The sequence below is a fragment of the Symphalangus syndactylus genome, chromosome 24 (genome assembly GCF_028878055.3).
Source record: "Symphalangus syndactylus isolate Jambi chromosome 24, NHGRI_mSymSyn1-v2.1_pri, whole genome shotgun sequence".
NCBI lineage: Eukaryota > Metazoa > Chordata > Mammalia > Primates > Hylobatidae > Symphalangus > Symphalangus syndactylus.
The window spans coordinates 27,229,342-27,256,637 of NC_072446.2; the positions used below are offsets into that span (position 1 = coordinate 27,229,342).

The 27,296-nt window shown below is 52.0% G+C and overlaps 2 protein-coding genes across 8 annotated transcripts; one reads left to right on the forward strand and one right to left on the reverse strand.

The window, feature by feature from the left end:
• Positions 1–1,029: 1,029 nt before the first annotated feature.
• RBPJL (recombination signal binding protein for immunoglobulin kappa J region like) lies at positions 1,030–12,509 on the reverse strand. 5 transcript variants are annotated; one of them, XM_055265000.2, is made up of 12 exons: positions 12,297–12,469; positions 10,997–11,105; positions 9,561–9,686; positions 7,500–7,570; positions 7,205–7,320; positions 6,764–6,938; positions 5,331–5,468; positions 4,794–4,903; positions 4,374–4,526; positions 2,508–2,663; positions 2,270–2,373; positions 1,030–2,164 (listed from the first exon to the last, which is right to left on the reverse strand). In XM_055265000.2, the coding sequence occupies exons 1-12, from the start codon at positions 12,316–12,318 to the stop codon at positions 1,891–1,893; spliced, it is 1,554 nt and encodes a 517-aa protein (XP_055120975.1). In that variant the 5' UTR covers positions 12,319–12,469; the 3' UTR covers positions 1,030–1,890. The 5 variants fall into 5 exon arrangements, with proteins under 5 accessions (XP_055120975.1, XP_055120976.1, XP_063489622.1 ...); XM_055265001.2 differs by having other exon boundaries at positions 1,030–2,161; positions 12,297–12,430; XM_055265003.2 differs by having other exon boundaries at positions 1,901–2,164; positions 2,263–2,373; positions 12,297–12,430.
• MATN4 (matrilin 4) lies at positions 10,949–25,765 on the forward strand. Of its 3 annotated transcripts, XM_055264992.2 has the most exons (10): positions 10,949–11,073; positions 13,653–13,759; positions 14,470–15,039; positions 17,817–17,939; positions 18,036–18,158; positions 18,251–18,373; positions 20,658–21,071; positions 21,171–21,323; positions 25,212–25,319; positions 25,402–25,765. In XM_055264992.2, exons 2-10 carry the CDS (start codon positions 13,687–13,689, stop codon positions 25,458–25,460), a joined length of 1,746 nt encoding a protein of 581 aa, XP_055120967.2. In that variant the 5' UTR covers positions 10,949–11,073; positions 13,653–13,686; the 3' UTR covers positions 25,461–25,765. The 3 variants fall into 3 exon arrangements, with proteins under 3 accessions (XP_055120967.2, XP_055120968.2, XP_055120969.2); XM_055264993.2 differs by lacking the exon at positions 17,817–17,939; XM_055264994.2 differs by lacking the exons at positions 17,817–17,939; positions 18,036–18,158.
• Positions 25,766–27,296: the final 1,531 nt, after the last annotated feature.

Below are 27,296 nucleotides of genomic sequence, written 5' to 3' on the forward strand. Positions count from 1 at the left end.
TCCTGCCTTGAAGAGTGGTGGAGGAAAACTTTGGGGGCAGGGCTGCACGATGAGTGCTTGAGCCCCAATTCCCCATGTGGTGCGCTATGACACTCTTCTCAGCCTCCTTCCTCCTGGCTGCCTGCTTCATCACCACCATGGACGGTGAATCAGGCGCTCATTTCAGGGACATTTCCCATTCAACTCACTCGCTGCATTCCTCAGCCAAGATTCACCTTCAGGGGCCACAGGCTTCTTCCTCACCCCTCACAGTGGGTTGCAGCCTGCTGATGGCAGATGACAGAACTTAGCAAGACTTTGGGAAGGCTAAAGAACATACCCCATTTCCTCTCCTCTGGGTATTGTTAGTTTCTTTTTTCCCATGGGACTTTCCATACCCTGGGGGAGGAGTTTTACAAGAAATGAGCTCTTCCTTAGGAGGGCAAGCTCTTCCCTAGAGGGTTATAACCTGGAACCCACATTTCAGACCAGTTTTCCCATCAGGCACCACCAGAGGCTGGTACAGGTAGCTGGCACACATGATACTTATCTGTGTCCTTGATTCCAATAGCCCAAGCCAGTGTTCTGCCTGTTTTTTTTTTTTTTTTCCTTCCCTATAAAGCACAGACCAGGTAGAGGGTGGGTAGGTTGGTCAGGAATAGATTGTGATTCTGTCCCTCAGCCCCACGCAAAGAGGTCCCCCTCTCAACTACATTATTGCCCAGTCAATCCCAGGAGTTCTGCCCAGGGCTATCCTGGGAAAGCTTTGTTTTGAAAGGGTCCTGTGGTCACCTCTGGGCCTGGGGGGCACCCTTGCTTGGGATGGAGAGATAGCTAGTGGGGTAACATCCCCAGGGCAGGGACAGGGACTCAGGATGCCAGCTGCCTCTGCACCCTATTCCTCCTCTAAAAAACGTCAAAAACGTAGGCTCTCTGCTCCATCAGACTTGTGGTTCTTTTCTTTCTGTGCAGGTCCCCTCCTTTGTGTGTTGGTGTGAGGGTTGGGGGAGGCACACTTGGGGAGGTGGCTCATACAGACCAAACTCTGCCTTGGATAGGATTGATTTTAATGCAGCTGTAGAATCCCTGATCCTCAGGACTGCGTCCTGCTGGGCCTGTGGGAGAAGTGACTGAGGGGACAGTTAAGGCAGCAAGACCTCATCATTGTCCAGGCACCTGCCCAGCCACCAAAGCTGTGGACCAGGGAGCAAACACAGGCAAGGGTAGTATGCCTGGCTGCAGCCAGAGAGAGTCTCAGGAGGAGCAGGTCTTTGTGCTCCAGGGCAGGACACAGTGCTCTAGGTGGGAACTGGTGCCCCAGGTGGGACCAAATGCCCCAGGTGAGACTCAGAGAGACTCGGTGCTCCAGGTGGATCTAATATTCCAGGCAGGACCTGGTGCTCCAGGGTCCTGATGCCCCAAGAGCTTGCCCCCCATGCCTGGGTGTGTGAGGCTGTGTGTTTTCTCTTCAAGAGGGGACACAGAGGCCTGGAGGGTAAATGTCCCAGACCTGGCTCCTCGGGGCATGTGAAATTGTGTGTGAGAGGCAGGGAGAGCTGAAGAGAGAAAAGGACAGAGGGATAGGGCCACGCACATAGGTCTGTAGACTAAGTACTGAGGGGGAAGGGAGAGAGAGAGGTTTAGAGACCGAGTGAGAAGAGATGAAGACAGGGAGAGCCACACATGATGGACACAAAGACAGCACTACTCAGGTCTTGTCGTCCTGTATGTGTAAGGACGAGGGAGAGAGTGAGCGGGTAAGAGCCACCAGGCCCGGTTTCTAGGGTAAGCCTTCAGCTGCCCTTCTGCAGCAAAGGGGCAAGGAAGCAGGGCCTAGAACCCAGAAACACGTCCCTGCGCCTGGCGCGGGCGCAGCCCTCCACGGTGGGCAGCCAGGGCGACCGGGCGGGCCTAAGTCTGGATGAAGAGGTGGAAGTTGGTGCGCGTGAACTCCTGATGGATGCTCTCCAGGAGCGCGTCGGCGTCGGTGGCGGGCTCGGGGACGCCGGGGTGACCCGGCCGCACGCTGTATTCCGGGGTGTAGGTGAAGGAGAAGGCACTAGGGTAGAAGAGCCCGTCGGCGCGCACCAGGCTCATGGGGATTGTGATGGGAGCGCGCAGCCAGCGCCAGTCGCTGCAGAAGGCCGCCACGTCCGGCACCACGCACACCAGGGACCGCGGGCTCCTGGGGGTGGAGCACCAGGGTGAGGGCTGCGGCGACTCTGACGACGCGTGCGCCCCCTTCCCCCGCTCCCCGGGGCCCAAGGGAGGCTGCCTCCCCACCCCGTACCTGTACATGGTTTCTGCCTCCACGTCCCCGAACCACACCTTGAGCCCCGCGTGGAAGTTCTCTCCATGGAGCTCCAGCGTGGCCACGTCGCCCCCGCCGCTCAGCTGGGGGAAGGTGGGACCAGGTGAGGTGAGAGAACCAAGCAGGGCGGGAATCTGCTGCTCCCCACTCACTAGCACCCCCACTGCCCAGTGCAGGCAGAGTCCCCCTGCCCGACGCTCCTAGCGCCCGGCTTCACCTCTAGGGTGCTGATGAGAGGCACCGGAGTGACCGGCTGCAGGGTACACGCCAGGCTGGTGCTGAAGGAAAATTCCACCGACTCGGTGCCGATGATGGTCCAGCAAGAGCTGTCGTTAAGCAGAGCCCTGTTCGCCTCCTTGGGGCAGGGAGAGGCCTGGGAGGAGACCCGAGGGGATGAGGCAGAAGCTTTTCATGGTGGCCACCAGCGTAGGGAGCCAGCATGGCGCGTGGGCTTCTGCATTAGACCGAACTGGATACTAATCCTAGGCTCTGGGGTTCACTTGTCCCCTCAGCTTGGACGGTGCCCTTAGGTTCTCTCACTTAGAGTTAAGTAAGCTCGTTGAGCTAGCTGACTCTTTCTTTCTTTCTTTCTTCCTTCCTTTCTTTCTTTCTTTCTTTCCTTCTTCCTTTCTTTCTTTCTTTCTTTCTCTTTTCTTTTCTTTTCTTTTCTTTTCTTTTCTTTCTCTTTCTTTCTTTCCTTTATTTTCTTTCCTTCCTTCCTTCTTTTTCTTTCTTTCCCTTTCTCTCTCTTTTTCTTCTTTCTTTCCTTCCTTCCTTCCTTCCTCTTTCTTTCTTTCTTTCTTTCTTTCTTTCTTTCTTCTCTTTCTTCTTTCTCTTTCTTTCTCTTTCTCTCTCTCTCTTCTTCCTTCCTTCCTTTCTTCCTTTTTTTTCTTTGAGACTGAATCTCGCTCTGTCACCCGGGCAGGAGTGCAATGGCCTGATCTTGGCTCACTGCAACCTCCACCTCCTGGGTTCAAACAGTTCTCCTGCCTCAGCCTTCCAGGTAGCTGGGATTACAGGTGCCGGCCAACACGCCCAAATAATTTTTTTGTATTTTTAGTAGAGACGGGGTTTCACCATGTTGGCCAGGCTGGTCTCAAACTCCTGGCCTCGTGATCCTCCTGCCTCAGCCTCCCAAAGTGTTGGGATTACAGGCGTGAGCCATTGGCCCGGCCTGGGATAGCTGATTTCTAAGGGTCTTTTTTCTTGGGATTCCAGAATTTTTTTTAACATTGTGCAATTCTATGCTCTAATAATCTACAATTTTAATATTCTTTGGGAAGGAATATTCTTGGGGAAGGAATAATACTTGCTATTTTCCACTTATTATAATTCTATCTCCTAACATTCTATGACAATATTCTTTTGGGAGTACTATTGCTTAATGATAATTATTATTTTCCACATTCTATAATTTCCCACATTCTATATAATTTCCCACATTCTGTGTCTTTATCTGTGCTTTGACTAGTCTTTGCTCATTAATTCTCTGCTCTCTATTACCTATCATTATTTTTATTTACATCCTACAATTTTATATCCCAATTTATTTATTTATTTTTTTTGAGATGGAGTCTTGCTCTTGTCACCCAGGCTGGAGTGCAATGGTGTGATCCTGGCTCACTGCAACCTCTACCTCTCGGGTTCAAGCAATTCTCCTGCCTCAGCCTCCTGAGTAGCTGAGATTACAGGCACCCACCGCCATGCCCAGCTAATTTTTGTATTTTTAGTAGAGATGGGATTTCACCACGTTGGCCAGTCTAGTCTCGAACTCCTGACCTCAGGTGTTCTGCCCACCTCAGCCTCCTAAAGTGCTGGGATTACAGGCATGAGCCACCACACCTGGCTATATCCCAATATTTTATGACTCTAAAATTCTCTGGGAAGGAATATTGCTTCATACTATTACTTATTACTATTTTTCTACATCCTATGATTCTGTCCTGGGAGTCTATGATTTTAATGTTCCATGGGAGGCTGCTCAGGAAGTAGCAACCATGGTGAGGGTGATGATCTTACATTCTGTGGTTCTCTGCATTCTCACTTTCCAGGACACTTGGTGCTGGTATTCTCTGCTTCTTACCTGAAATTGCACCACCTTCTCTGTGGCAAGGCATAAGTAGGTGCCACCCCCTCCTGGGGGACTGCCTGGAAACTGGAATGCACACTTGTGCAGCTGGGAGATGGGCTCATCCACATCAAGGAGTGCACACTGTTTTGCTACTTTACGGATGATCTGCAATGGAAGGGTGGCAAGAACAGTGGTGGCAAGGAGCCCGGGCATCCAGAGGCTGCCCTCCTAGCGGCTGTCTGCTACTCCAGTAGCCACACAAGCACTAGCAGATTCCCCCTGCCCTTTGACTTCTGTCTGGTCCTATGCGACACTGGGTGAGAACAGGTGTCTCGATGCCTTGGGGCCTCACTCTCCAGCCCTGCCCATGTGTGCCACATTCTCTGCATGGATTTGAGGGGACCCCTCCACGCATGCCCTCCCTTTCTATACCATGGGAGGTAGTGTGATGCCGGTGACCGTGCAGACGAGCTGTACCAGGGAGCCATAGCGAACGTAGCCCTCTCGCGGTGGGAAGTCTCCTTGGGAAGAGTGCCCATCAGCTGGGGGTCAAAAAAAGCAAGGGACAAGGTTTTCAGCGGCCCCCAAGCTTCTGCCTTAAACCCTGCCTTCTTGCCTCTGGCTCTTCCTCGCATCACACATGGGCCCTGCAGGAAGGGGTGGTACTCAGGGGAGCCGACTGAACGTTCTAATTCTGGAGAGGCCATTTGAGGCCATCCTCACAAATGTCTGCCCTGGGGGCAGGGGTTGGGGGCAGGCAGCTTAGCTGATATAAGGGGAAAGGGCATGGATAAGGGAGTCAGAATAGCTTGGAACAGTCACCAGCTCACTGACTGTAGTCAAGTCTTTTTGTGTTTCTGAGCCTTAATCACATGGGGCAGAGTTTACCTTCCTTAAGGAGTTGTGGTGGAGGTTAAATAAGCTAATGCATGTGAAGTGCCCAGCCCCAGGGCCTGCAGATATCATTACCCAGGTGGAGCGTGAGGGCAGCCCACTGCCGTGCACTGGCCACAAAGGCCCCATCCTCCACAGACAGGTAGCGTGTGGAGACCGTCTGAGAGCGCAGGCGGTTGAAGAGGGAGACCTTTGAGCCGGAGGATATGCACACTGTGAGGGTGAGGGTCAGGGTTAGGGTGAGGGTGAGGGTCAGGGTTAGGGTGAGGGTGAGGGTCAGGGTGAGGGTCAGGGTGAGGGTGAGGGTGAGGGTCAGGGTGAGGGTGAGGGTGAGGGTGAGGGTGAGGGTGAGGGTGAGGGTCAGGGTGAGGGTGAGGGTGAGGGTGAGGGTCAGGGTGAGGGTGAGGGTGAGGGTGAGGGTGAGGGTGAGGGTGAGGGTGAGGGTGAGGGTGAGGGTCAGGGTGAGGGTGAGGGTCAGGGTCAGGGTAAGGGTGAGGGTGAGGGTCAGAGTTAGGGTGAGGGTTAGGGTGAGGGGACAGGGTTAGGGTTAGGATTAGGGGTTAGGGTGAGGGTTAGGGTTAGGGTTGGGGTTAGGGTGAGGGTGAGGTAAGGATTAGGATTAGGGTGACGGTTAGGGTGAGGGAGGGGGTCAGGGTGAGGGTTAAGGTTAGTTGGTGCTATCAGTGCCCTGGCCTGGCTTGGTCTCTTGGACTTTCCACACAGTTTCCAATCTTCTGTCCCTGTGTCAGGCTGGCTAATGTGCCCACAGGCCTAGATACACTGGGCATTCCCAGTTCACAGCTGTTTTTCCAGGACCTGCTGCAGTCCTGCTTTGGAAACTTTGCCTGCTCCTTTGCTGCCTGGACATCTTTCAGTTCAATAAACAAAAGTTAAACTTTTTTTTTTTTTTTAAGACAGCATCTCACCCTGTCACCCAGGCTGGATTGCCATGGTGCTATCACAGCTCACTGCAGCCTCGAACTCTTGGGTTCAAGTGATCTTCTGATCTCAGCCTCCCAAGTAGCTGGGACGACAGGTGCAGGCCACCACGCCAGGCTAATTTTTTTTTTTTTTTGATAGAGGCAAGGTTTCGCCATGGTGCCCCAGCTAGTCTTGAACTCCTGGGATCAAGTGATCCACTCACCTTGGCCTCTTAAATTGTTGGGATTACAGGCATGAGCCACCGTGCCCCGCCTAGGTCACCTTTAGTCTGTCCCTAGTTCAACCCCTGCCTAGTTCAACTTTTGTCTGCTCTGGGACCCCAACTCCCAAACTGGAGTTTGGTATCTGTCCCTTTCCGCTATGCTTTTCATCCTCCGACTCTTCTCATCCCCAGGCCTGGGCCGCACTCACTCATCCAGACTCCTTCCCCTCTCGGCTCCGACTCCACCTTTTCCACTCTGACCCCTATAGCCCAGCCTACCCCCACCTCCGCGCCCCAATTGAGCTGCTCTGGGCTTGGTTGCACCTCCCCGCCCAGGCCCGCGGTCAGGCCCCCCCCTGCTCACGGTCGGTGTTTTTCAGCGACTGCTTCTTCTGCGAGGGCTTCGAGATGACCTTGATGAGGCGGCTGTGGAAGGTACCCAACTCCCGGCCCCCGCGCAGCACCAGCCGCAGCACCAGCCGAAAGTGCTTCCTCTTGTCTGCATCTGAGATGTACAGGGTCTTGGCGCAGCCGAATTCCTAGGGGACTCGCAGGGACAGGGCCGTCTCATCCCAGCCCTCCCCCGTCGGATGAACCAACCTCTCCCAGATATCGGACGTCCGCCCCGTTGGAGGTGACCAGAAGCTCCACCATCCAGGCTCTCAGGCTGGGCCTTAAGGCAGGACCCTGGCCTCCCAGTCTCCCCACCTATCTCTTGGCTTTCGGAGGGGAGTAAAGGAGCCCTCCTTTCCCAGGAGAGGCAGGAATGGGAGCAGGAATCGGACCCCTTCCCGTGCGCTCTCACCCTGGAGTCCGGCTGCTGCTCGAAATTCAGCTTCTGCGTCTCAGCGGCGCTGCCGGACGCGCTGTCCAGTCCCATGTAACCGCAGACCGTGGGCCCCGTTTCCCCCGCCTGGTGAGCTGGAAAGAGACGCGAACTGGCTCTGCAAGGACTCGGGAGGACGCAGGTGCCAGGCAAGCTTAGCGCTCGCCGCCAGAGGGCGCGGGGAGACTGCGCCTGCGAACCGCCCCCTCTCGGGCCCAACCTCGTGGTCCTCCCTACAGTGCAGGCGGCCAGCAGCCCTTGAGTCCGCCCTCACCTTGGTCCTGCCCTGGCTTCACCCTCCAGCCGGGCCCCGAGAGGTAGACACAGGGCGGAGGGCAGAAGAACCTGCGGAGATAAGTGAGTGTTGGACTCGTGCATCCATCTCCACTTGGCTCTCCTGTTAAGCAGGGCAAGGTAGTAGCATAAACCCAGCAGAACCTTCGTTTCCTCCTCCTGCTCCCCCCAATACTTTTTCATGACTGTAAACCCCATTCATAGCTAAACCTTATTGTTTTTACAACCCTCATTCAACTCATCAGACGATCCTGTCCACTCCACCTTCAAAATATAATATATCCAGAATCTACTGGCTTCTTATTACCACCTGGCCCTTCATCCCAGCTGCCATTACTTTTTGCCTGGACCACAGCATCAGCCTTCAAACTGGTCTACTTCCAGAAAGTTCTGTTTCTATCTCCTCCCCATTTCGCACAGCAGCCAGAGTGCTCCTTCTTTCCTTCCTTCCTTCCTTCCTTCCTTCCTTCCTTCCTTTCTCTTTCTTTTTTTCCTTCCTTCCTTCCTGCCTCCCTCCCTCCCTCTCTCTCTCTCTTTTCTTTCTTTCTTTCTTTCTTCTTTCTTCTCTTTCTTTCCCTTTCTTTCTTTCTTTTTTTTTTTTTTTTGAGACAGGGTCTTGCTCTATTGCCCAGGCTGGAAAGCAGTAGCTTGATCTCAGCTGTCTCGGCTCACTGCAACCTCTGCCTCCCCAACTGATCCTCCCACCTCAGCCTCCTGAGTAGGTGAGACTACAGACACAAGCCACCACACCCATCTAATTTTTGTATTTTTTGTACAGACATAGTTTTGTCATGTTGCCCACGCAGGTCTGGAACTTCTGGGCTCAAGCAATCTGCCCACCTGGGCCTGCCGAAGTGCTGGGATTACAGGCATGAGCCACCAGGCTGGCCAGAGTGTTTTGTTAAAAACATGAGTCAAATCATGTTAACTCCTTAAAATCCTCCAGTGGTTTAAAATTCAAAGTCCTCCTGAGATCTGACCCCTGCTTACCTCTCCGACTTGTTTCCTACAGCTCCTCCCTCTGATTTCAGCCACTGTCATTTCTTTTGTACCTCAAACAGGCCTAATTGGTACAGCCTCAAGGTCTTCCCATTTTCTGTTGCCCTTTTTGTTTGTTTGTTTTTTGAGACTGAGTCTTGCTCTGTTGCCAGGCTGGAGTGCAGTGGCATGATCTCGGCTCACTGCAACCTCCGTCTCCTGGGTTTAACTAATTATCCTGCCTCAGCCTCCTGAGCAGCTGGGATTACAGGTGCCCGCCACCATGCCCAGCTAATTTTGTATTTTTTGGTGGTGGGGGGGGGGTTTCACCATATTGGCCAGGCTGGTCTCGAACTCCTGACCTCAGGTGATCTGCCCGCCTCAGCCTCCCAAAGTGCTGGGATTACAGGTGTGAGCCATCGCGCCTGGCCCTTTTGTTCCTTCTAATTGTAGCATGCTTTCCCCAGATATTCTCCTGTCTGGCTCCATTTCAGCATTCAAGTTTCAGTTCCAATGTTACCTCCCAAAAGGTCTCTCAACCTCCTTGACCTTTCTAGCTAATGTCCCCCCTGCCTTCAGTTTCTGTCAAATGGCCTTGTTCAGTTTTCCTTCTAGTGCGCATCATAATCTGCAAGTATCTTGTTTCCTGATTTGTGGGGAGTTTACTGTCTGTCTCTTCCACACTTGAGTGAGAGCGTGGGCTACAGAGCCGGGGCTGTTTCTGTCTTGTTCAGCTGTATGCCCAGTGCCCAGCAGTACCCACAGAGCCTGGTGCATACATGACAAACACTCAGTAAGTAGTTGTTGAATGAATGAATAAGTGAATCAATGGGAGAATGAGTGAATGAATGGAGACAGGAGATTCACAGGGAATCTCCTGCTGTAGAACTATAGACCAAAGTGGGGGCTAATGGCGGCTGAGGGTCAAGGCCCTGGTCGACCAATAGCTGAGATCTCAGCCCTGAGGCCTGCTCTGGGTCTAAAAGAGGCCCAATGGGTGGATGGAGGAGGTGCATAGGGCTGACAGTTGCAGAGACCTGGGAAGGGCTGCGGAGGCACCTACCGCTTCTCATTTCCGTACGATTTCTGGGCCACCTTGGCATGCAGGATCCGCACAGTCTGTTCACACTGTTGCTGCAGGCACCTGCCCACGCCTCCCCTCAGAATGGTGGTGTGCTCTGGGGATGACCTGGGAGTGGGGCAGGCAGGTCGACCGGCCACAGGAGGGAGAAGGGTCAAGGTGGCACAGGGTCCAAGCACTCAAGTTGAGTAAAATGAAGTGGGCAGGGGGTTAGAGTGAGTGGGAGGGTGGGGCTGCTCTATATCCTGCCCCTGTGGGGTCAGGAAGAGGAAGCATTAGGAAAGGAGGAGACTTGGCTGCAAATTGTAGGCTAAATATTTAGGCTGCGAGGTGTTCAATGAAGCCTGCATGGAGCCCATGGGACCACCCAGGTTCCACTCTGCGGCTCTGGCATCTTGCCCATTGGAGCCCAGGGCCATAGGGATACGTGGCTGTGACACAAAGGCTGCACTTATACTGGCCTTGGGATGGAGAAGAGTATTTTAGGGCTGATGGAATTGGTAGAGATGAAGCTTCCCCAGCCTAGGGAAGGCAGGGTGGGGGGGAGGGGGGAGGCGAAGGGGGAGCCTTTCCTGGGCTCCTGGCCTGGAGCGCTCTCTAGCCTCCTGCCTGCAAACAGAAAAGGGCCCAAAACCTTGTCCTCAGCATGGGAGATGGCCTGGGGGAATCTGAGCCTTTCTGGGGCCAAAGCCATATTCTTCCCTTTCTCCCAAGAGAAGTGGCCTGTTGCTGTGTGGGCTTTCCTTCCCTTGATTACAGGAGTCAAGGCAGATGACATTGGTCCTGCAGAGTGAGCCAGGTTAGAACCTAGAGATCTGGTGGCTTCTTAACCTGGCTTGAGCGGTGTGGGTGGGTGGGCCCGAGTAATTGCAGGGAGCATGTAGAGGAGGGGAGGTGGGAGAGATTTGGGGGGTTAGCAGGTTGAGGCCCAAGGAGAGCCATGAAAACTGAGACTGTCCTTCTGAGCCCTTATTCCTCTTGGCAGGACTGGAGTCTCTCCTCACTACTGGAGGGGACAGCGTAGGACCGCACCCTCGAAAGCCAGGCCAGACAAGCAGCAGCCACAGCCAGGACCGCTCCACCCCTTGGGGCTCTCCTCAGGGAAGTGCCTTCTAAGCTTCCAATGAATTCCGGCTGCAGAGTGTGGCTGCCCCGGTCTCCCCAGTCTCCTGCTGTAGCCGAATTCCAGCCTGGCCCGCAGCTAGCCCTGTCTTCAGCTCCGAGGGTGGTAGGAGCAGGGGGTGCTGGGTTTGCCCCGCCTCAGGAGGAAGGGGGGATCCCTCCCTGCCAGTGGGAGGGGTTGCAGCCTGCACTTCCCCTCCCCACCCGCCAGCCCTGGGTTAAATGCGGCCGCTGCCTCTGCATGCTCCAGCTGCCTGGCAGTCCCCACCTAGGGCACGCTGCCACGCCGCCGTTACCTGGTCCAAGTGCCCGGGAGGCTCCGCCTGTCGGCTTCGCTCTGCAGCTGCATCTCTGATCTGTCCTGCAGGCTCAGGTGAGTCAAAGGATTGGGAGGCACTGAGGGGTCTGCAGGGGAGTAGGCATCAAGCCAGATCAGGCGACTGTATTTTAGCAGAGGCACTGCCTAGGGTGCCCTATCTGATTTGCAGTGCCCTTTCCCACTTCTGCAGGGTCCTTTCCAAATCGAGCCCCCACCATCAAAGCCATCAAAATAGGGTCATCCCTCTTCTACTCTCATCCCTCTAGGAACCCCCTGAAATGTCCCTAAGGGACTTTTGAGAAATTATTTACAGGCCTCTCCTCCCTTGCTGCTCCACTCCCTCAACCTCACCTCAGGCCATCTCTGAATCTTTCTTTTTAATGCAAGGATTAACTCCTCAGAGGAATCCCAGGTTCTAGTATCAATCCTGCCACGACATCGCCATGTGCCTTTCAGCAAGACACTACCCTCTCTGGACCTAGTTCCTTTCTTTGTAGAATGAGGGGTTTGGAAAGATGATGAACTTTGAGGCAGTCGCTATTTTGACTCTCTAGGATTCCTGGGGTGGAGGCAGAGTGCCAGGTGAGAAGTTGGCTCAGACCAAGAATGGGATGAAGGGAACCTTAACCAAGATTTAGGGGCCCAGAGGCGTCTCCGGGTGGGAAAGTACGGGAGGTGGCAGAGGCCCCTTGTGCCTTAGCCCTCATGCTGCCCAGGGGTGTTGGCCTTGCCTGTGGCCCAAGCTTGAGAAGAGTTCCCTGCCCTCCCACTTCCACCAGCGCTGCCACATCTTGCTTGGTCACCCTCCCACGATGGGCCCTGCCAGAGGATTTATGTTCTTCTACCAGGCCTGGGAGGGGAAAGGGAAGAAGAATCCGGGATGAGAAGGTCGCCTGGAGTGAGAAGCAGGCACTGGCCTCGCTCAGAATAGGCGCATTCACGGAACTGGGGGGCGGGGGCGGAGCTGCGGTTGGGTGAGGGGCGGCTGGCTCTCTCTGCCAAGAAACAGCAACAGAAAAATGGCTAACACAGCTTCAGCATGGGGCGCGGGGGTGGGGTAGGAGCTGGAAGGAAATGAGGTTTAGTGACTTCTAGGCGCCAGGGGGCCTCAAGAGAAAGAAGGGGAACCAGGAGCCCTAGGTTCTAATCCTGCTTTTGCAGTTCGGCGGGCTGCCTCCTTGGGGCTTAGTTTTCCTATTTGTATAGTGGGGTGGGGGTGGTGGTCCTTCGTAGTTCTCACGGGGCGTCTCCGGGGCCGCGGGAGGGTAAGCGCTCACCTGCTGCCCCTGCGGGGTCCATGGTGGCTCCACGGGGCCCCAGCCGCTCACCCGCCGCCCTCTGGACGAGTCCAGTGCTGCTGTCGCTGGAACCCTGCACACCCCTGCTCCTCGGATCTTGTGCGGGATATATCCTGTCCAGGCCTTATCTCCAAGGCCCCGGGCCCCGGCCCCTCTGTTTGCTCGGGGTGGGCGCACCTGCTGGGCAGATATGGGCTTCCCACGCCCCCGGCCATCTCGGGCGCCCCCTGGCGGTCGCTCCTGAGAGCAGGCGGGAAACAGGCGCCAAGCCGCGCGTTCTCGTGCGCAGTGGGTTTTGGTCCACTCGCTGCCGCGCCACCACGCTCAGCCCCGCAACAGGGCGCAGCCCCTCCCTGCCGCCTGCAGTTGGGCAGTGCATGTCTGTGTTTGTGTGTGTGGAGGGGTCTGGGGGGTTGGCGAGTTGCAAAGACAGCCACACAGAAGCTTGTGTGCGTAGGGGAGTGGGCCGAGGTTGGGAAGGGCTTCTGTCTGCAGAGGTCCGCCTGGCAGGAGGAGAGGCACCAAACGCCCAGGCTGGCTCACAGAAACTAGCAGGTGTGGGATTCTATCCTACCGCAGCCACTTTTTGGCCGAATGACTTTAGGTACCAGTGCTTAACTTTTCTGAGCCTCAGTTTCCTTGTCTGTATGATGGGGACAATCACAGCCTTAGTCTTACAATTGCAGAGAGGATTAAATGCCACATTGCGTGAAGAGCATTTAACACTGTGCCTGACATTTAAGAAAGACCTGGTTTTTTTTTTCCTGTTTAAATTTTGCATATTTGTATCTATTCTTATTTACTATTCTGCAGTTCCACAAAGAATCTCTTGTGGGCCAAGCGCGGTGGCTCACGCCTGTAATCCCAGCACTTTGGGAGGCCGAGGTGGGAGGATCACCTGAGATCAGGAGTTTGAGACCAGCCTGACCAACATGGCAAAACCCGCTCTCTACTAAAAATATAAAAAATTAGCCAGGTGTGGTGGCAGGAGCCTGTAATCCCAGCTACTCGGGAGGCTGAGGCAGGAGAATCGTTTGAACCTGGGAGGCAGAGGTTGCAGTGAGCCGAGATCATGCCACTGTACTCCAGCCGGGACGACAGAGCAAGACTCTATCTAAAATAAATAAATAAATAAATAAAAATAAAGAATCTCTTGTGTTTCCCAGCAATCATATTGTGATGAGAATTTTTAAATTCTGAAACATTTCAAACATACACAAAAATAGAGAGATTAGTAAAATAAACCCGTAACTGTCTTCCCCCTCCAAGTGCCTATCACCCAGAATAAGAGCTCTGTAAATACGGTTGCTTTTCTATTTTCCTTCCTCCCTCCAGGCTCTGACACCTCCATTCTCTGTCCCCAAGCACCATGAAAGGCCTTCTTTGCTGGCCCGTGTTGCTGCTCCTTCTTCAGCCCTGGGAAACCCAGCTCCAGCTGGCAGGTGAACTGGGGCCCAGCCCTCACCAGTGGGAGGAGGGGAGCGGAAGTAGGTCCTCCCTCTGCAGCCAGCTCCTCCTGCTGGGGAGAGGGAAGCAAGGCCTTTGGAACATATGGGACTGGGTTTAAGTTCCCCACTTCACCTTTCTGGGCTTCAGTTTCTTCATCTGTAGGATGTGGCTTAGTTTTGGGCGCATGCAGAACTGTCCATGGGGTGTTTAATTTGGAAAAATTATTTGAAAACATGGAAAAACCAGGGAATTTTACATAAAAATCCCTGTTTAGTACTTCTCTTGAAAAACCAGGGATCTGCTAACATCCAGTTCGCAGGGGCATGGCAGCATTTGGATGGAGCTGCCTGCCCAATTTAGGAGTGATAGGGGCTCTTTGGGTCTCCGCCGTCCTAACCCAACCGGTTCATCCATGTTCCCTGCCTGGTCCCTGCAGGCTTTGAGTTTGCGACGCTTCCTTGCCCCCTCGTCAATGGGTAATACCGCCTCAGAATAGCCCTCAGAGCTGTAAGAAGAGGGAATTTGTGAAATCTCCTAGCCCAGGTGCTAGGCACATGCCGGGCGAGTGCATCTGTCTAATCTGCGTTTGCTGTGCTGGGCGCTGTTATGTCTGCATAGCGGCATTTCCCCTGGGTTTCCCAGGGGGTCTCCTCGGAAGTGAGGCTTTGCTGACCTAGGAGAGACCTCCCTGATCTCCCCACAGGTCCCAGGTGTCACACTGGGCCCCTGGATCTGGTGTTCGTGATTGACAGCTCCCGCAGCGTGCGCCCTTTCGAGTTCGAGACCATGCGGCAGTTCCTCATGGGCCTCCTCCGAGGCCTGAACGTGGGTCCCAACGCCACGCGCGTTGGCGTGATCCAGTATTCGAGTCAAGTGCAGAGCGTCTTCCCTCTCCGCGCGTTCTCGCGCCGCGAGGACATGGAGCGCGCCATCCGCGACCTGGTGCCGCTGGCGCAAGGCACCATGACGGGACTGGCAATCCAGTACGCCATGAACGTGGCCTTCAGCGTGGCCGAGGGCGCACGACCGCCAGAGGAGCGCGTGCCGCGTGTCGCTGTCATCGTGACAGACGGGCGGCCCCAGGACCGCGTGGCCGAGGTGGCGGCACAGGCGCGCGCCCGCGGCATTGAAATTTACGCGGTGGGGGTGCAGCGCGCGGATGTGGGCTCCCTGCGCGCCATGGCATCGCCCCCGCTAGACGAGCACGTCTTCCTCGTAGAGTCCTTCGACCTCATCCAGGAGTTCGGCCTGCAGTTCCAGAGCCGGCTGTGTGGTGAGTTAGAAGGTTGCTGGAGTGAAGCTCGAACTCTCAATCCAAGTGCTTGGATTCTTTTCCCACCACAGTAAATCCCATCCCTTGGAGTGGCCCCGCAATTTCCAGGTAGAGTTACCTTGACCTACCGCAGGCTGTGTCAGATTTCAGCTCTGACCACTTCTGCTCAGGCTCCATCAACAAGGAGCAACCTATAGTTTCTTGCCCTGCCCGCCACAGCTTACCACAGGCTTAATGTCAAACTCCAGCACCAACCCCCTGCACACAAGGAACCAGTGATTCTCAAAGCTAAGAGGGATCGACTGCTCCAAAGAGTCGTGGCCCTCCCACATGGGGATGGCTTCTCCCATTATCATCTTAGCTCCTCCCACAAATGCTGCAAGATCTGTTCTAGTGACGTTTTGAGTTTATTCTGCCCACCTCGACTTAGCACCTCTCCACCTCCCTACCCACTCCTGCCCCTGTGTAGTCCTGTCCCAGCCCACTGACGTGTCTAATTGGGTGTCTCCTCTTCTGAGCCTACTCACAGGGGCTCCTTAAGCCTTCTTTCCCTAAGCCCTCTCACTTGGTACCGCCCTTCTCAAATTAGTTATTTCCTTCTGAAAGCCATTTGAGGGTGATGCCTGCCTCTGACCCCAACTCCATCCAGCTGTCTTGTTGGAGGCTTCTGCCCGTCTGTTCCCTACTGATTCTAGTCCTGTGTGTCCTCAGGGAAGAACCAGTGTGCTGAGGGGGGACATGGTTGCCAGCACCAATGTGTCAATGCCCAGGGCATGTTCCACTGTGCCTGCAACCTGGGCTACAAACTCGCAGCAGATAACAAGAGCTGTTTGCGTGAGAGCTATCCCTGTCCTGCCATCTCACTGCTCCTGAACCTTCTTTGGCTCTCCATTGCCCCAACATCAGACCAATGAGTCTGGAAGGGCCTTTGGCAGTAAAAGCACACCTCCCTCACTTTACAGGCCTAAGAAAGAAAGGTATTGCCTAGGGTCACATAAGTCCCTGGTGGGAGCCCACAGTTCAGTGTGCTTTCTGCCCTCTTTCTCCCTGTTTTCAGGCCAGTTGCCAATCCACCTCCCAAACTTGTTTCTGTTTTCTTTTTCTTTTCTTTTCTCTCTCTCTCTCTTTTTTTTTTTTTTTTTTGAGACAGAGTCTTGCTCTGTTGTCCAAGCTGGAGTGCAATGGTGAGATCTGGGCTCACTGCAACCTCCGCCTCCCGGGTTCAAGTGATTCTTGTGCCTCAGCTTCCCAAGTAGCTGGGATTACAGGCGCCGGCCACCACACCCAGCTATTTTTTGTATTTTTAGTAGAGACGGGGTTTCACCATGTTGGCTAGGCTGGTCTCGAACTCCTGACCTCAAATGATCTGCCCGCCTTGGCTTCCCAAAGTTCTGGGATTACAGGTGTGAGCCACTGTGCCCGGCCATTTCTGTCTTCTTACAGGCACATCGTTACAGTTTCTCTTCTCAGATACTGTTGGGGGGTCTTCAGTTAGGTGGGTCTCCCCTGTCATGCTGCCCATTCTTGACTCTGCACTCAGCTCTTTGTGTGCTGCTCACCTGAGCTGCCCTTGCCGCTCCCCTCTGCCTTTGCAAATCTTGCAAGACTCTCTCTTTTTAAGACATAGGGCCTTGCTATGTTGCCCAGGCTGGTCTCACACTCCTGGGCTCAAGAGATCCTCCCGCCTCGGCCTCTCAAAGTGCTGAGATTACAGGTATGAGCTGGTTCTTCATTTTTGTCTTCTGAAAAGCTATGGCATAGAATACCTTGCTTATTCAATTGGGTTTTTTACTGAGTACCAAGTTAGTATTAGACACTGTGCTAGGAGCATTACACACATTATCTCTCAGCCTCACAACAACCTGGAAAAAGAAATCACGTAATACCAATAACCCAGATGTAAGCTCGGGTCTTCTTGTTTCTAGAAACTAAAAGTTGGCTTGAACTCTGATTTGACAACTGTTTAACATTCAAATCCCTCTCCAAGACCTCTGGAAATCCCCCAAGTTCTTACATTCTGGTGGTCACCTCTTGCTGTGAGCCTCTGCTAAATTCATTTGATTGATGGATCCTCTCTCATTTCTCAACCCTGCACACGATGTTCTTGTTCCATGCATGTTAATCAACCTCTTCTTTGGTTTACACATTTGTGTATGCAGGGGCATACACAAGTGTGTATGTGCTAAGTAACTCATAGCGGGCACACACACACACACGAAAAACTCATTATAATTGAACATTAGACAGCTTTGTTTCTGAAAGTCCTCAGTCAGCCCAGCACAAGGGATTTTTCACGGGCAGCCTCAACCCACAGAGTTACTCATCTTCATACTGGCTCTCTTGTTCTTTTTTTATTTTTTTTCTCTCTGCACTCTCATCTCCTCTCCAGGAACCCCAAATACTCACTTTTTTATACAGGGTAATTATCTTCTCTCCAGCCCAGCTCTCGGCCATCTTTGCCTATCCAGACCATCAAGATGCTCAACAGGGCAATAGTTCCCCATCTTCCACAGAAGGAAACTGTGAATAGCAATCACTCTCTTCCATTATATCCCCATTTTGCAAATAGAAAAATGGAGGCTCAAATAGGTAAAGTGGCCAGACCTGTCCTCTGTAAGTCAGAGAGCATCTTGAGGACAGGGGCCCTGACTAATTAGGTCAGGATTTTTGGGGTTGGGGCCCAGGCGTAGGTATTCTTAAAAATTTCCTCAGGTGGTTGTGCTACCAGAGCTGAGAAGGGCAGCCCTGGGCATAGACTGACCCCATCTCTTCCTCAGCCATTGATCTGTGTGCTGAAGGGACCCATGGATGTGAGCACCACTGCATCAATTCCCCAGGCTCCTATTTCTGTCGCTGCCAAGTTGGCTTTGTACTCCAGCAGGACCAGAGGAGCTGCAGGGGTGAGCAACACCCCCGCCCTCCCACCACACCCTGGACTGTGGCCTCCGAGGGCTCCAATCAGAGGCAACATCTTGCTGTTTCTTCCCTCCTGCCAGCCATTGACTACTGCAGCTTTGGGAACCATAGCTGTCAGCATGAGTGTGTTAGCACCCCTGGTGGGCCACGGTGCCACTGCAGAGAGGGCCATGATTTGCAGCCTGATGGGAGGAGCTGTCAGGGTGAGGAGGGCTCTCTTACATTTGTGGGAGGGGTAAAGGATCTTAGCTGGTGGGGTCCATTCTGACTCATCCTGACCTGTCTCTCCTTTCAGTCCGGGACCTTTGCAATGGCGTGGACCATGGCTGTGAGTTCCAGTGTGTGAGCGAGGGCCTCTCCTACCGCTGCCTGTGCCCCGAGGGGCGGCAAATTCAGGCAGATGGCAAGAGCTGCAACCGTGAGTGATGGGCGGGAGGGTGTTCTCTTGGCTTCTGCCCCATTGCCCACATTCGGAGTGTCCTTGACTTTGCCATTGCTGTGGCCCCTAAGCTGTGGTGTGAATGTGTGTGTGTGTTGTGGGGGTGACATTGGAGGGTATGCCATTCCCTGCCTCCATCTCTTTCCTACAGTCCTCTACTCTGCTGCCAATGTTAATTTAAAAAATACATATTTGATCACATTCCTCCTTTGTGCACAAGCCTTCTGTGGCTCACCAATGCCTACAGAAGAAAGATCAAATGACTTACCCCTAAGTATTTCAAATGGTGAGCAGAACCACATTAATGAATAATGAAATCAAATTACTGGGTTACAACCAACATTAAAAAAAATAAAGAATGGAAGACAATATAGAGTTTACTGCCTGTAGAAAGAGTTGTATTATTTCTGAAATTTTAATTCTATGTGAAATGTCTCATGATGTATTGTCATTATTATTATTTTTACTGTGAGCCGTGATAAAAATTTTGAAACCACTGCCTTAGGTCATCACAATCTAGCTTCAGCCAACTCCATCTGCCCATCTCCTGCCACACTTGAACATTTCAGTCTTACTGGCCTGCCCCTCCCTGGATGTGTCAGGAACTCCCCAGATCCCAAGCCTCTGCACGTGCTGCACCCCATCTTCTAGACTGTCCCTTACTGCCTTGGCAAACTCCTACTGATGTTTCAAGACTGTCTTAGTTCATTCAGGCTGCTATATCAAAGTACCGTAGACTAGGTGGCCTAAACAACATTTACTTTTCACAATTCTGGAGGCTGAGGAGTCCAAGACCGAGGTGCCAGCAGATATGGTGTCTAATGAAGGCCTGTTTTCTGATTCTTAGATGGCACACCTTTCAAAGCCTCCCCGTGCCAACACACACACACACACACACACCAATCTTCTTGCTGTGTCCTCACATGGCGAAGACAGGAAGCAAGCCCTCTTCAGACTTTTTTTTTTTTTTGAGACTGAGTCTCCCTCTGTTTCTTGGGCTGGAGTGCAGTGGCACGATGTCGGCTCACTGCAACCTCCACCTCTGGGGCTCAACTGATTCTGCTGTTTCAGCCTCCGGAGTAGCTGAGACTACAGGTGTGCCCCACCATGCTTGGCTAATTTTTGTATTTTTAGTGGAGATGGGGTTTTGCCATCTCAGCCAGGCTGGTTTTGAACTCCTAACCTCAAGTGATCTGCCCGCCTCAGCCTCCCAAAGTGCTGGGAGCCACCATGCCTGACCTCTTCAGACTCTTATAAGGACAGTAATTTTACTCATAAGCACTGTACCCTCATGTCCTCATCTAATCCTAATTACCTCCAAAGATCTCACCTCCCAATACTATCACATTAAGGCGTAGGGTTTCAATAAATGAATTTTGGGAAACACACTCATTCTGTTCATAACAAAGGTCAGATAGAATGCCATCACCTCCATGCAGCCTTCCTTAACAACTCCAGGAAGAATACACTACTCCTACCTTGGGGTCCCTGCATGCTCTTCTCTTCTAGCACTTTCCTTGACCAGAGCATATGGCATGTCTGACTTGCTCTGCTCTGTCCTCATGGATCAGGATTATGTTTTAATTCTTTCAAAACCTTTCAAAACCTCCCCAGGCCAACACACACCACATTTTGGTCCTAGCAAATTCCCTGGCTCAGGATAGGGGAGGTGACATTGTAGAGTCATTCAGGAGCATGGGTTTTGGAGTCAGATGGACCTGGCTTCGTGTCTTGGCTCAGTCAGTACTAGCTATGAAATCTGGGGCAATCACTTTATCCATCAGAACCTCAGGTCATAGAAAATGGGGACAATAGTCAAACTTATTGGGAGGATGAGAATATATATATAAGCACTTCACCCAGTACCTGGCACATGGTAAGCTGTCGGTAAATAATGTTTTTGTTATTATTATTGTTAATACTGGTACAGTGCTTAGAAGTGTGCCTGATACATAGTAGATGATCAATAAATGGTAGTTATTGTGGTCATTATTATGATTGTTGTTAAAAAAGATGCTTTTAGCAGAGTGGTTTGTTTTAAGCACTGAATAAATGTCAGGGGTGATGATGATGACGATGATGGTGATGATGGTGATGACGATGGTGATAATTATTATTATTTAGCACACTGCCTGGCCCAGGAAGGACTCAGGAAATGTTGTCTGTTATATAATAAATGTTTGCGAATGAATGACTAGATGGATAGACAGCTGCTGCCAGTCCAGAATCTGGTCCCTCAATTCAAGCTTTTCTGGCTGTGCAGGGTGCCGGGAAGGCCACGTGGACCTTGTTCTGCTGGTTGACGGCTCCAAGAGCGTGCGTCCACAAAACTTCGAGCTGGTGAAGCGCTTCGTGAACCAGATTGTGGACTTCCTATATGTGTCCCCCGAGGGCACGCGCGTGGGGCTGGTGCAGTTCTCCAGCCGCGTGCGCACCGAGTTCCCTCTGGGTCGCTACGGCACCGCAGCTGAGGTGAAGCAGGCGGTCCTGGCCGTGGAGTACATGGAACGCGGCACCATGACAGGGCTGGCGTTGCGGCACATGGTGGAGCACAGCTTCTCCGAGGCACAGGGTGCACGGCCCCGTGCCCTCAACGTGCCTCGAGTTGGCCTGGTCTTCACGGATGGCCGCTCCCAGGATGACATCTCGGTGTGGGCAGCGCGCGCCAAGGAGGAAGGTGGGCTTGGCATGGGACACAGTGGGCTGGGGTTGGGTCAGACGCTGGGAGGCAGCTTTCCCGAGTCCTGGGGCACCCTCTGAGATCCCAGCCTTGTAGGCATAGTCATGTACGCTGTGGGCGTGGGCAAGGCGGTGGAGGCGGAGCTGCGCGAGATCGCCTCGGAGCCAGCGGAACTGCACGTGTCCTACGCCCCGGACTTCGGCACCATGACGCACCTGCTGGAGAACCTCAGAGGCAGCATCTGTCCAGGTGAGCGCATCTCTCTCGGGGCTCCTCCTCTCTCTCATCGCCCGCCCTCTGATATCTCCCCTTCCTATTCACTTCCTACCCCCTTTGTAGTTATAGCCAGAGGTTGGGCTCACTAGACAGAGCTTTGCTACTCCAAATGTGGTCCGCAGGCCAGCGGCAGGGCGGTCACCTGCTAGCTTCTTAGAACTGAAGCATTTCTGGTGCTCTCCAGACCGAATGAATCAGAATTTGCACTTCGACAAGATTCTCAGGTGATTTGCAAGCATATTAAAGTCTAAGAAATCCTAGACTAGGCTACCTGTCCCCCAAATCAGTGGAGGTTCAGAATAATTTGGGAAATTTTTTTGAAGGCACACCAGACAGCATTTGTAAGTGGAGTCACAGCACATATCCCCTGAACTTGTTAGAATTCAACCTTATGAACTTGGCAAAGTGGCAGGACTGAATATATTTCAGGTATGAAAAGACTTTTTTTCTCTTTTTTAATGGGGACAGCATACCTCATAAGTGCAATCCCTCTACTTCATCATCTGGTGCTCAGTTCCTCCTGTGGAGGAGAAGGGGGCTCTTGAATTGTGTGTAGTGTACTGTGCTCTAGGTGATATAGGTAATGTCTCCAGGGTAACTTTTACCCTAGAGACTTTAGACACTAGCCCAGGCTTAAGATGTGACTCTTCTTCCAGTTTATCAGACTCCAGCTCCAGAAACAGACTAAGTAGGGCTGGTCTGGGTCTGGAGAATCTGTCTTTTTTTTTAAATATATGTAGCAGGGCTGGGCACAGTGGCTCACACCTGTAATCCCAGCACTCTGGGAGGCCGAGGCAGGTGGATCACTTGAGATCAGGAGTTCGAGACCATCCTTGGCAACATGGTGAAACCCTGTCTTTACCAAAAAATACAAAAATTAGCCGGGCAAGGTGGTGGGCACTGAGGCAGGAGAATTGCTCGAACCTGGGAGGTGGAGATTGCAGTGAGCCGAGATTGCACCACTGCACTCCAGCCTGGTGACAGAGTGAGACCCTGTCTCAAAAAAAGTATATATAATATACTATATATACTATATTATATAATATATGTGTGTTTGTGTGTGCGCGCACACGCACTTGCATGTATATACATATACAAATATATACATACACTCCTTCCGCCAACTCTCCTTCCCTCCCCGCTCCCAGCTAATTCTAATTATTGTGGCTCTTTCAGATTAGGGGCTCTTTCAGAGCTCTTCCTGTGTGACTCTTATGGGCCCTGCAGTGTGACTTCGGATGAGTCACTTACCCCCACACCTACCTTAACTTTTCTCTTCTGTAACAGGAGAGGCACTGGCTGCCCAAGGTTACCTCTAGCTCTAGAGTTCTAAGAGAAGTCTGGGTTTTGTGGCTGAAGCTCTTTACCAATTGGTGGTATGACTGTTCCTTGTCTCCAACCCTTTGTTTAGAGAAACAAATCTGTGAAGTTAGGGGTCTTTGCTGGATTCCAGCAGTTTGTTCATGGTACATATAAGACTAAGATGAAGAGACAACTTTTAAATCATTACGGCAGTGTTTTCAAAGGTTAAATGTCAGGCATTGTGCTTATTATTTCACCACCTGTAATCCTTTTTCTTTTTTTTCCTAAGCTACTTCTGTTGTAGCATTTTTTTTTTCTATGTCATTCTCTGTAATCTTTTTTTTTTTTTTTTTTTTTTTTGAGCTGGAGTCTCGCTCTGTCACCCAGGCTGGAGTGCAGTGGTGCGATCTTGGCTTACTGCAACCTCTACCTCCCAGGTTCAAGCGATTCTCCTGCCTCAGCCTCTCGAGTAGCTGGGACAACAGGCGCGTACCACCACGCCTGGCTAATTTTTTCTAATTTTAGTAGAGACGGTGTTTCACCATGTTAGCCAGGATGGTCTTGATCTCCTGACCTCATGATCCACCCGCCTCGGCCTCCCAAAGTGCTGGGATTACAGGTGTGAGCCACCGCGCCTGGCCTCCCTGTAATCTTAACAATGGCACATGATTATAGAATTTCAGTGAATCTAAGATACCATTCATTTTAAGATTCACCACTATTTTATGTACTGCTAAGAAAAAACGTGCCAGTTTTAATTGTAAGGCCTCCCGCCCAACCCCCAAGATGTTGATGTGTGGGGAGATAGAGTTGGATCAGGATCAGTGGTTCCTAAAGATTAGGTCATGCCAGAATCACCTGGTGGGCCTTTAAAAACACAAATTGCGGCTGGGCACGATGGCTCACGGCTGTAATCCCAGCACTTTGGGAGGCCGAGGCGGGCGGATCACGAGGTCAGGAGATCGAGACCGTCCTGGCTAACACAGTGAAACCCCGTCTCTACTGAAAATACAAAAAATTAGCAGGGCATGGTGGCACACGCCTGTAATCCCAGCTACTCGGGAAGCTGAGGCAGGAGAATCACTTGAACCCAGGAGGCGGAGGTTGCAGTGAGCCGAGATTGTGCCACTGCACTCCAGCCTGGGTGACAGAGCTCAAAAAACAAAACAAAAACAAACACAAATTGCTGGGCTTCAACTCTAGATTTTCTAATTCAGCAAGTCTGGGGTGTTGTCTGATAATTAGCATTTTTTATAAATTCCTACATGATGCTGGTGCTGCTGGTCCAAGGACCACACTTTGAGAATCACTGGTCTAGTTGAAATACACTATAAAGCAGTGGTTCCCAACCTTTTTGGCACCAGGCAGTGGTTTTATGGAAGACAATTTTTCCATGATGGTGGTGGGGAGGATGGTTTTGGGATGATTCAAGCACATTACATTTATTGTGCACTTTATTTCTATTATTACATTGTAATATACAATGAAATAATTATGCAACTCACCATAATGTATAATCAGTGGGAGCCCTCAGCTTGTTTTCCTGCAGCTAGATGGTCCCATCTGTGGGTGATGGGAGACAGTGACAGATCATCAGGCATTAGATTTTCATAAGAAGCCTGCAACCTAGATCCCTCACATGCACAGTTTACAATAGTGTTTGTGCCCCCATGAGAATCTAACAATGCCACTGATCTGACAGGAAAGGAGCTCAGGTTGTAATAGGAGTGATGAGGAGCGGCTATAAACACAGATGAAGCTCCCTTGCATGCTGGCTGCTCACCTCCTGCTGTGTGACCCAGTTCCTAACAGGCCATGGGCTGGTATTGGTCCATGTAATGTGCTGGTACTGGTCCATGGCCTGGAGATTGGGGAACCCTGCTGTAAAGTATTTACTTGAACCAGGCAGTGTTCTAGATTTGTGCTTTTTCAAAAAGGTAGGCAGTACCTATTTAATTACAATTGATTAAAATAAAATATATTTTAGTCCTTTAGTTGCACCAGTCACATTTGAAGCGTTAAACAGCCACATGTGGCTTGTAGCTACTGCTTTAGACAGGGCAGGTGTAGAACACTTTCATCATTGCATAAAATTTTATTTGGAGAGTGCTACACAAAGTGTGGTCCACAGACCAGGAACATCAGCATCATTTTGGAGCTTGTTAGAAATGTACCTTCTGAGCTCCTTCTCCATTCTGAATCAGAATCTATATTTTAACAAGCTCTCCTGATGATTCCAATGAGCATTAAGGTTTGAGAAACAGTCTTGTAAGTTGTGCACGGGCACACACACACACACACACACGTACACAGGTGAATGAATCCTCGAAGCCACTAATGCATACATTCTTTCATTATATCCATTTTATAGATGAGGAAACTGAGCTTAGAAAGGTTAATGAGTTTTTCAGTATCTCACAGCTACTTAGCTTGGGACTCAGCCCAGGTCTCTCTAAATCCAAAGCCCATATAAGCAACCATAGGCCCAGTGCAGGGAAATCAGAGGGCCAAAGCTAGCGCAATTTCTCATCCCCCTGACCCTCTGTGTACGCCTTGCAGAGGAGGGCATCAGCGCAGGGACAGAGCTTCGGAGCCCATGCGAATGCGAAAGCCTCGTGGAGTTCCAGGGCCGCACGCTGGGGGCGCTCGAGAGTCTGACGCTGAACCATATCCTTTGGGGCTGGTGGCGCGGGCTGGAGGGAAAGTGAAGGGACCTCCGCGAACCCCAGCGGCCTCCTTAACCGCTCACTGGCCCAGCTGACGGCGCGCCTGGAGGATCTGGAGAACCAGCTGGCCATCCAGAAGTGAAGGCCACGGGCAGCCCAGACCCGGACCACGGACGGTGCCCCTTGCGCGCCATCGGTGCGCCGGGGCCAGGCAGAACCTGGGCCCGTCAGGCTTGGGCTGTCGGGGCGGAGGCGCTGGCGGGCTTCCGGCACTGAGCTGAGCTGGCCTCGCCCGGACTATTAGGCGGACTGCGGGGTCAGGGGGATAGCGGGTGCTGAGGGAAGGGGCACGTGCTAGACCGGCACGCCCTCGCCGCGTGCTGCGCTCAGTTCTTTGTTGGATTTCTTGTTTGTTTTCTTAAAAAAATAAAAAAAAACTTATTTCTACGGGGTCCGTCTTTGGGTCTTGCTGCGCCGCCTGGGGGAGGGGAAGCCAGACGGAGCGCGCTCTGGCGGCGCCCGGGCGGCGTCTCCTTGGAGAAAGGCGCATTGTGCGGGGGTCCGGCTCGGGGGCAGGAGACCCGGCGCTGCTTCCCCCTGCTTGTTTATTCAGCCGAGAACAGATGGCTTCTTATGCAGGCTGCGGGAAGGGAGGGGGCTCAACAGGAATCCTTGGGGTCTGAGTAAGTCAGCGCCACCCCATTCCCCAGCGGATTGAACGCTTCGCTCTCCGGCCAGGCCTATCCCATGATGCCCCCAAATCTGGCTCAAAAGCTGCTAGGACTGAGCGCTGGTGAGGGGTGCGGGGCGGGGGTGGCGTTGGTGGGAAAGTGAGAGGCAGTAGCTGAACCCCTAAATGAATGGGGTGGGAGTGGATAGATGAGCTTTGCCCGATTTTAACTCTCTCCTGCACTAGGTAGGAAGAGAAGGAGGTATCAGCTAGGACCCCTGTCTGCCCAGCCTGTGGCCTTCCTTCTGTCATCCTATCAACCCCTCCCAAAACACCTCTATCAGCAAAGAACACAAACCAGTACCATTTCCCGGATGCATGTAAGAAACCACGAAGTTTAAAATGCTTCCAGTCCTAGAGTGATTTGGGGAAAATTATTTTGTGTTTGTTTCCTCATCTGCAAAGTGGAGATTGGAACTGTTACCCCCAAGCGTGATGGGGAGAATCAAGGACATTCTTCTAAGGCATGTGACACTGTGCCTGGTACCTATCAGACCCTCAATTAATGGTAGCTATTAACTATTCTTATAGTAACAGCTAACATATTTAGTGTTGGGCATTATTGTAACTGATTTGCAGGTATTTTCATTTTATACTTGCAACCACCTTGTGAAATAAGAATCATTGCCTTTATCATCCCCATTTTACAGATGAGGACACTGAGGCATAGAAAGGTTAAGTTTCCAACAGTAACATAACCAGTACGAAGCTGAACCACGATGTTTCCTATGGCTGCTCTAATAAGTTACCACAAATTGAGTGGCTGAAAACACACATTTATTACCTTACAGTTTTTAAGTCAGAAGTCTAAGAAGTGTTGGCAAGGCTTTATTCCTTCTAGAGGCTTTTGTTTCCTGGCCTTTTCCAGCTTCTAGAGGCTACCTGAATTCCTTGAGTCATGGCCCTACATCACTTCAGACTCAGTTTCCATCAGCACATCTCTTTCTCTGACTCTGACCTTCCCGTCTCTGTCTTATAAGGACTCTCCTGTTTATATTGGCATGACCTTGATAATCAAAGATAATCATCCCATCTCGAGCTTTTTTTTTTTTTGAGATGGAGTTTTTGCTCTTGTTGCCCAAGATGGAGTGCAATGCCGTGATCTCGGCTCACTGCCACCTCTGCCTCCCAGGTTCAAGTGATTCTCCTGCCTCAACCTCCTGAGTAGCTGGGATTGCAGGCGTGTGCCACTACTCCCAGCTAATTTTTTGTATTTTTAGTAGAAACAAAGTTTCTCCATGTTGGTCA

What these genes read in the sequence shown, in the direction of transcription:
- RBPJL (XM_055265000.2), bottom strand. Translation starts at nt 12,318, where the DNA reads ATGGACCCCGCAGGGGCAGCAG. An exon ending in GAAGCCAGGGCAGGACCAAG is followed by an intron (nt 7,321 to 7,499) that starts GTGAGGGCGGAC and finishes GTCTCTTTCCAG; the next exon opens with CTCACCAGGCGGGGGAAACG. An exon ending in GTCGCTGAAAAACACCGACC is followed by an intron (nt 5,469 to 6,763) that starts GTGAGCAGGGGG and finishes TCACCCTCACAG; the next exon opens with TGTGCATATCCTCCGGCTCA.
- MATN4 (XM_055264992.2), top strand. Translation starts at nt 13,687, where the DNA reads ATGAAAGGCCTTCTTTGCTGGCCCGTGTTGCTGCTCCTTCTTCAGCCC. An exon ending in AGATGGCAAGAGCTGCAACC is followed by an intron (nt 18,374 to 20,657) that starts GTGAGTGATGGG and finishes CTGGCTGTGCAG; the next exon opens with GGTGCCGGGAAGGCCACGTG. An exon ending in AGCGCGCGCCAAGGAGGAAG is followed by an intron (nt 21,072 to 21,170) that starts GTGGGCTTGGCA and finishes CCAGCCTTGTAG; the next exon opens with GCATAGTCATGTACGCTGTG.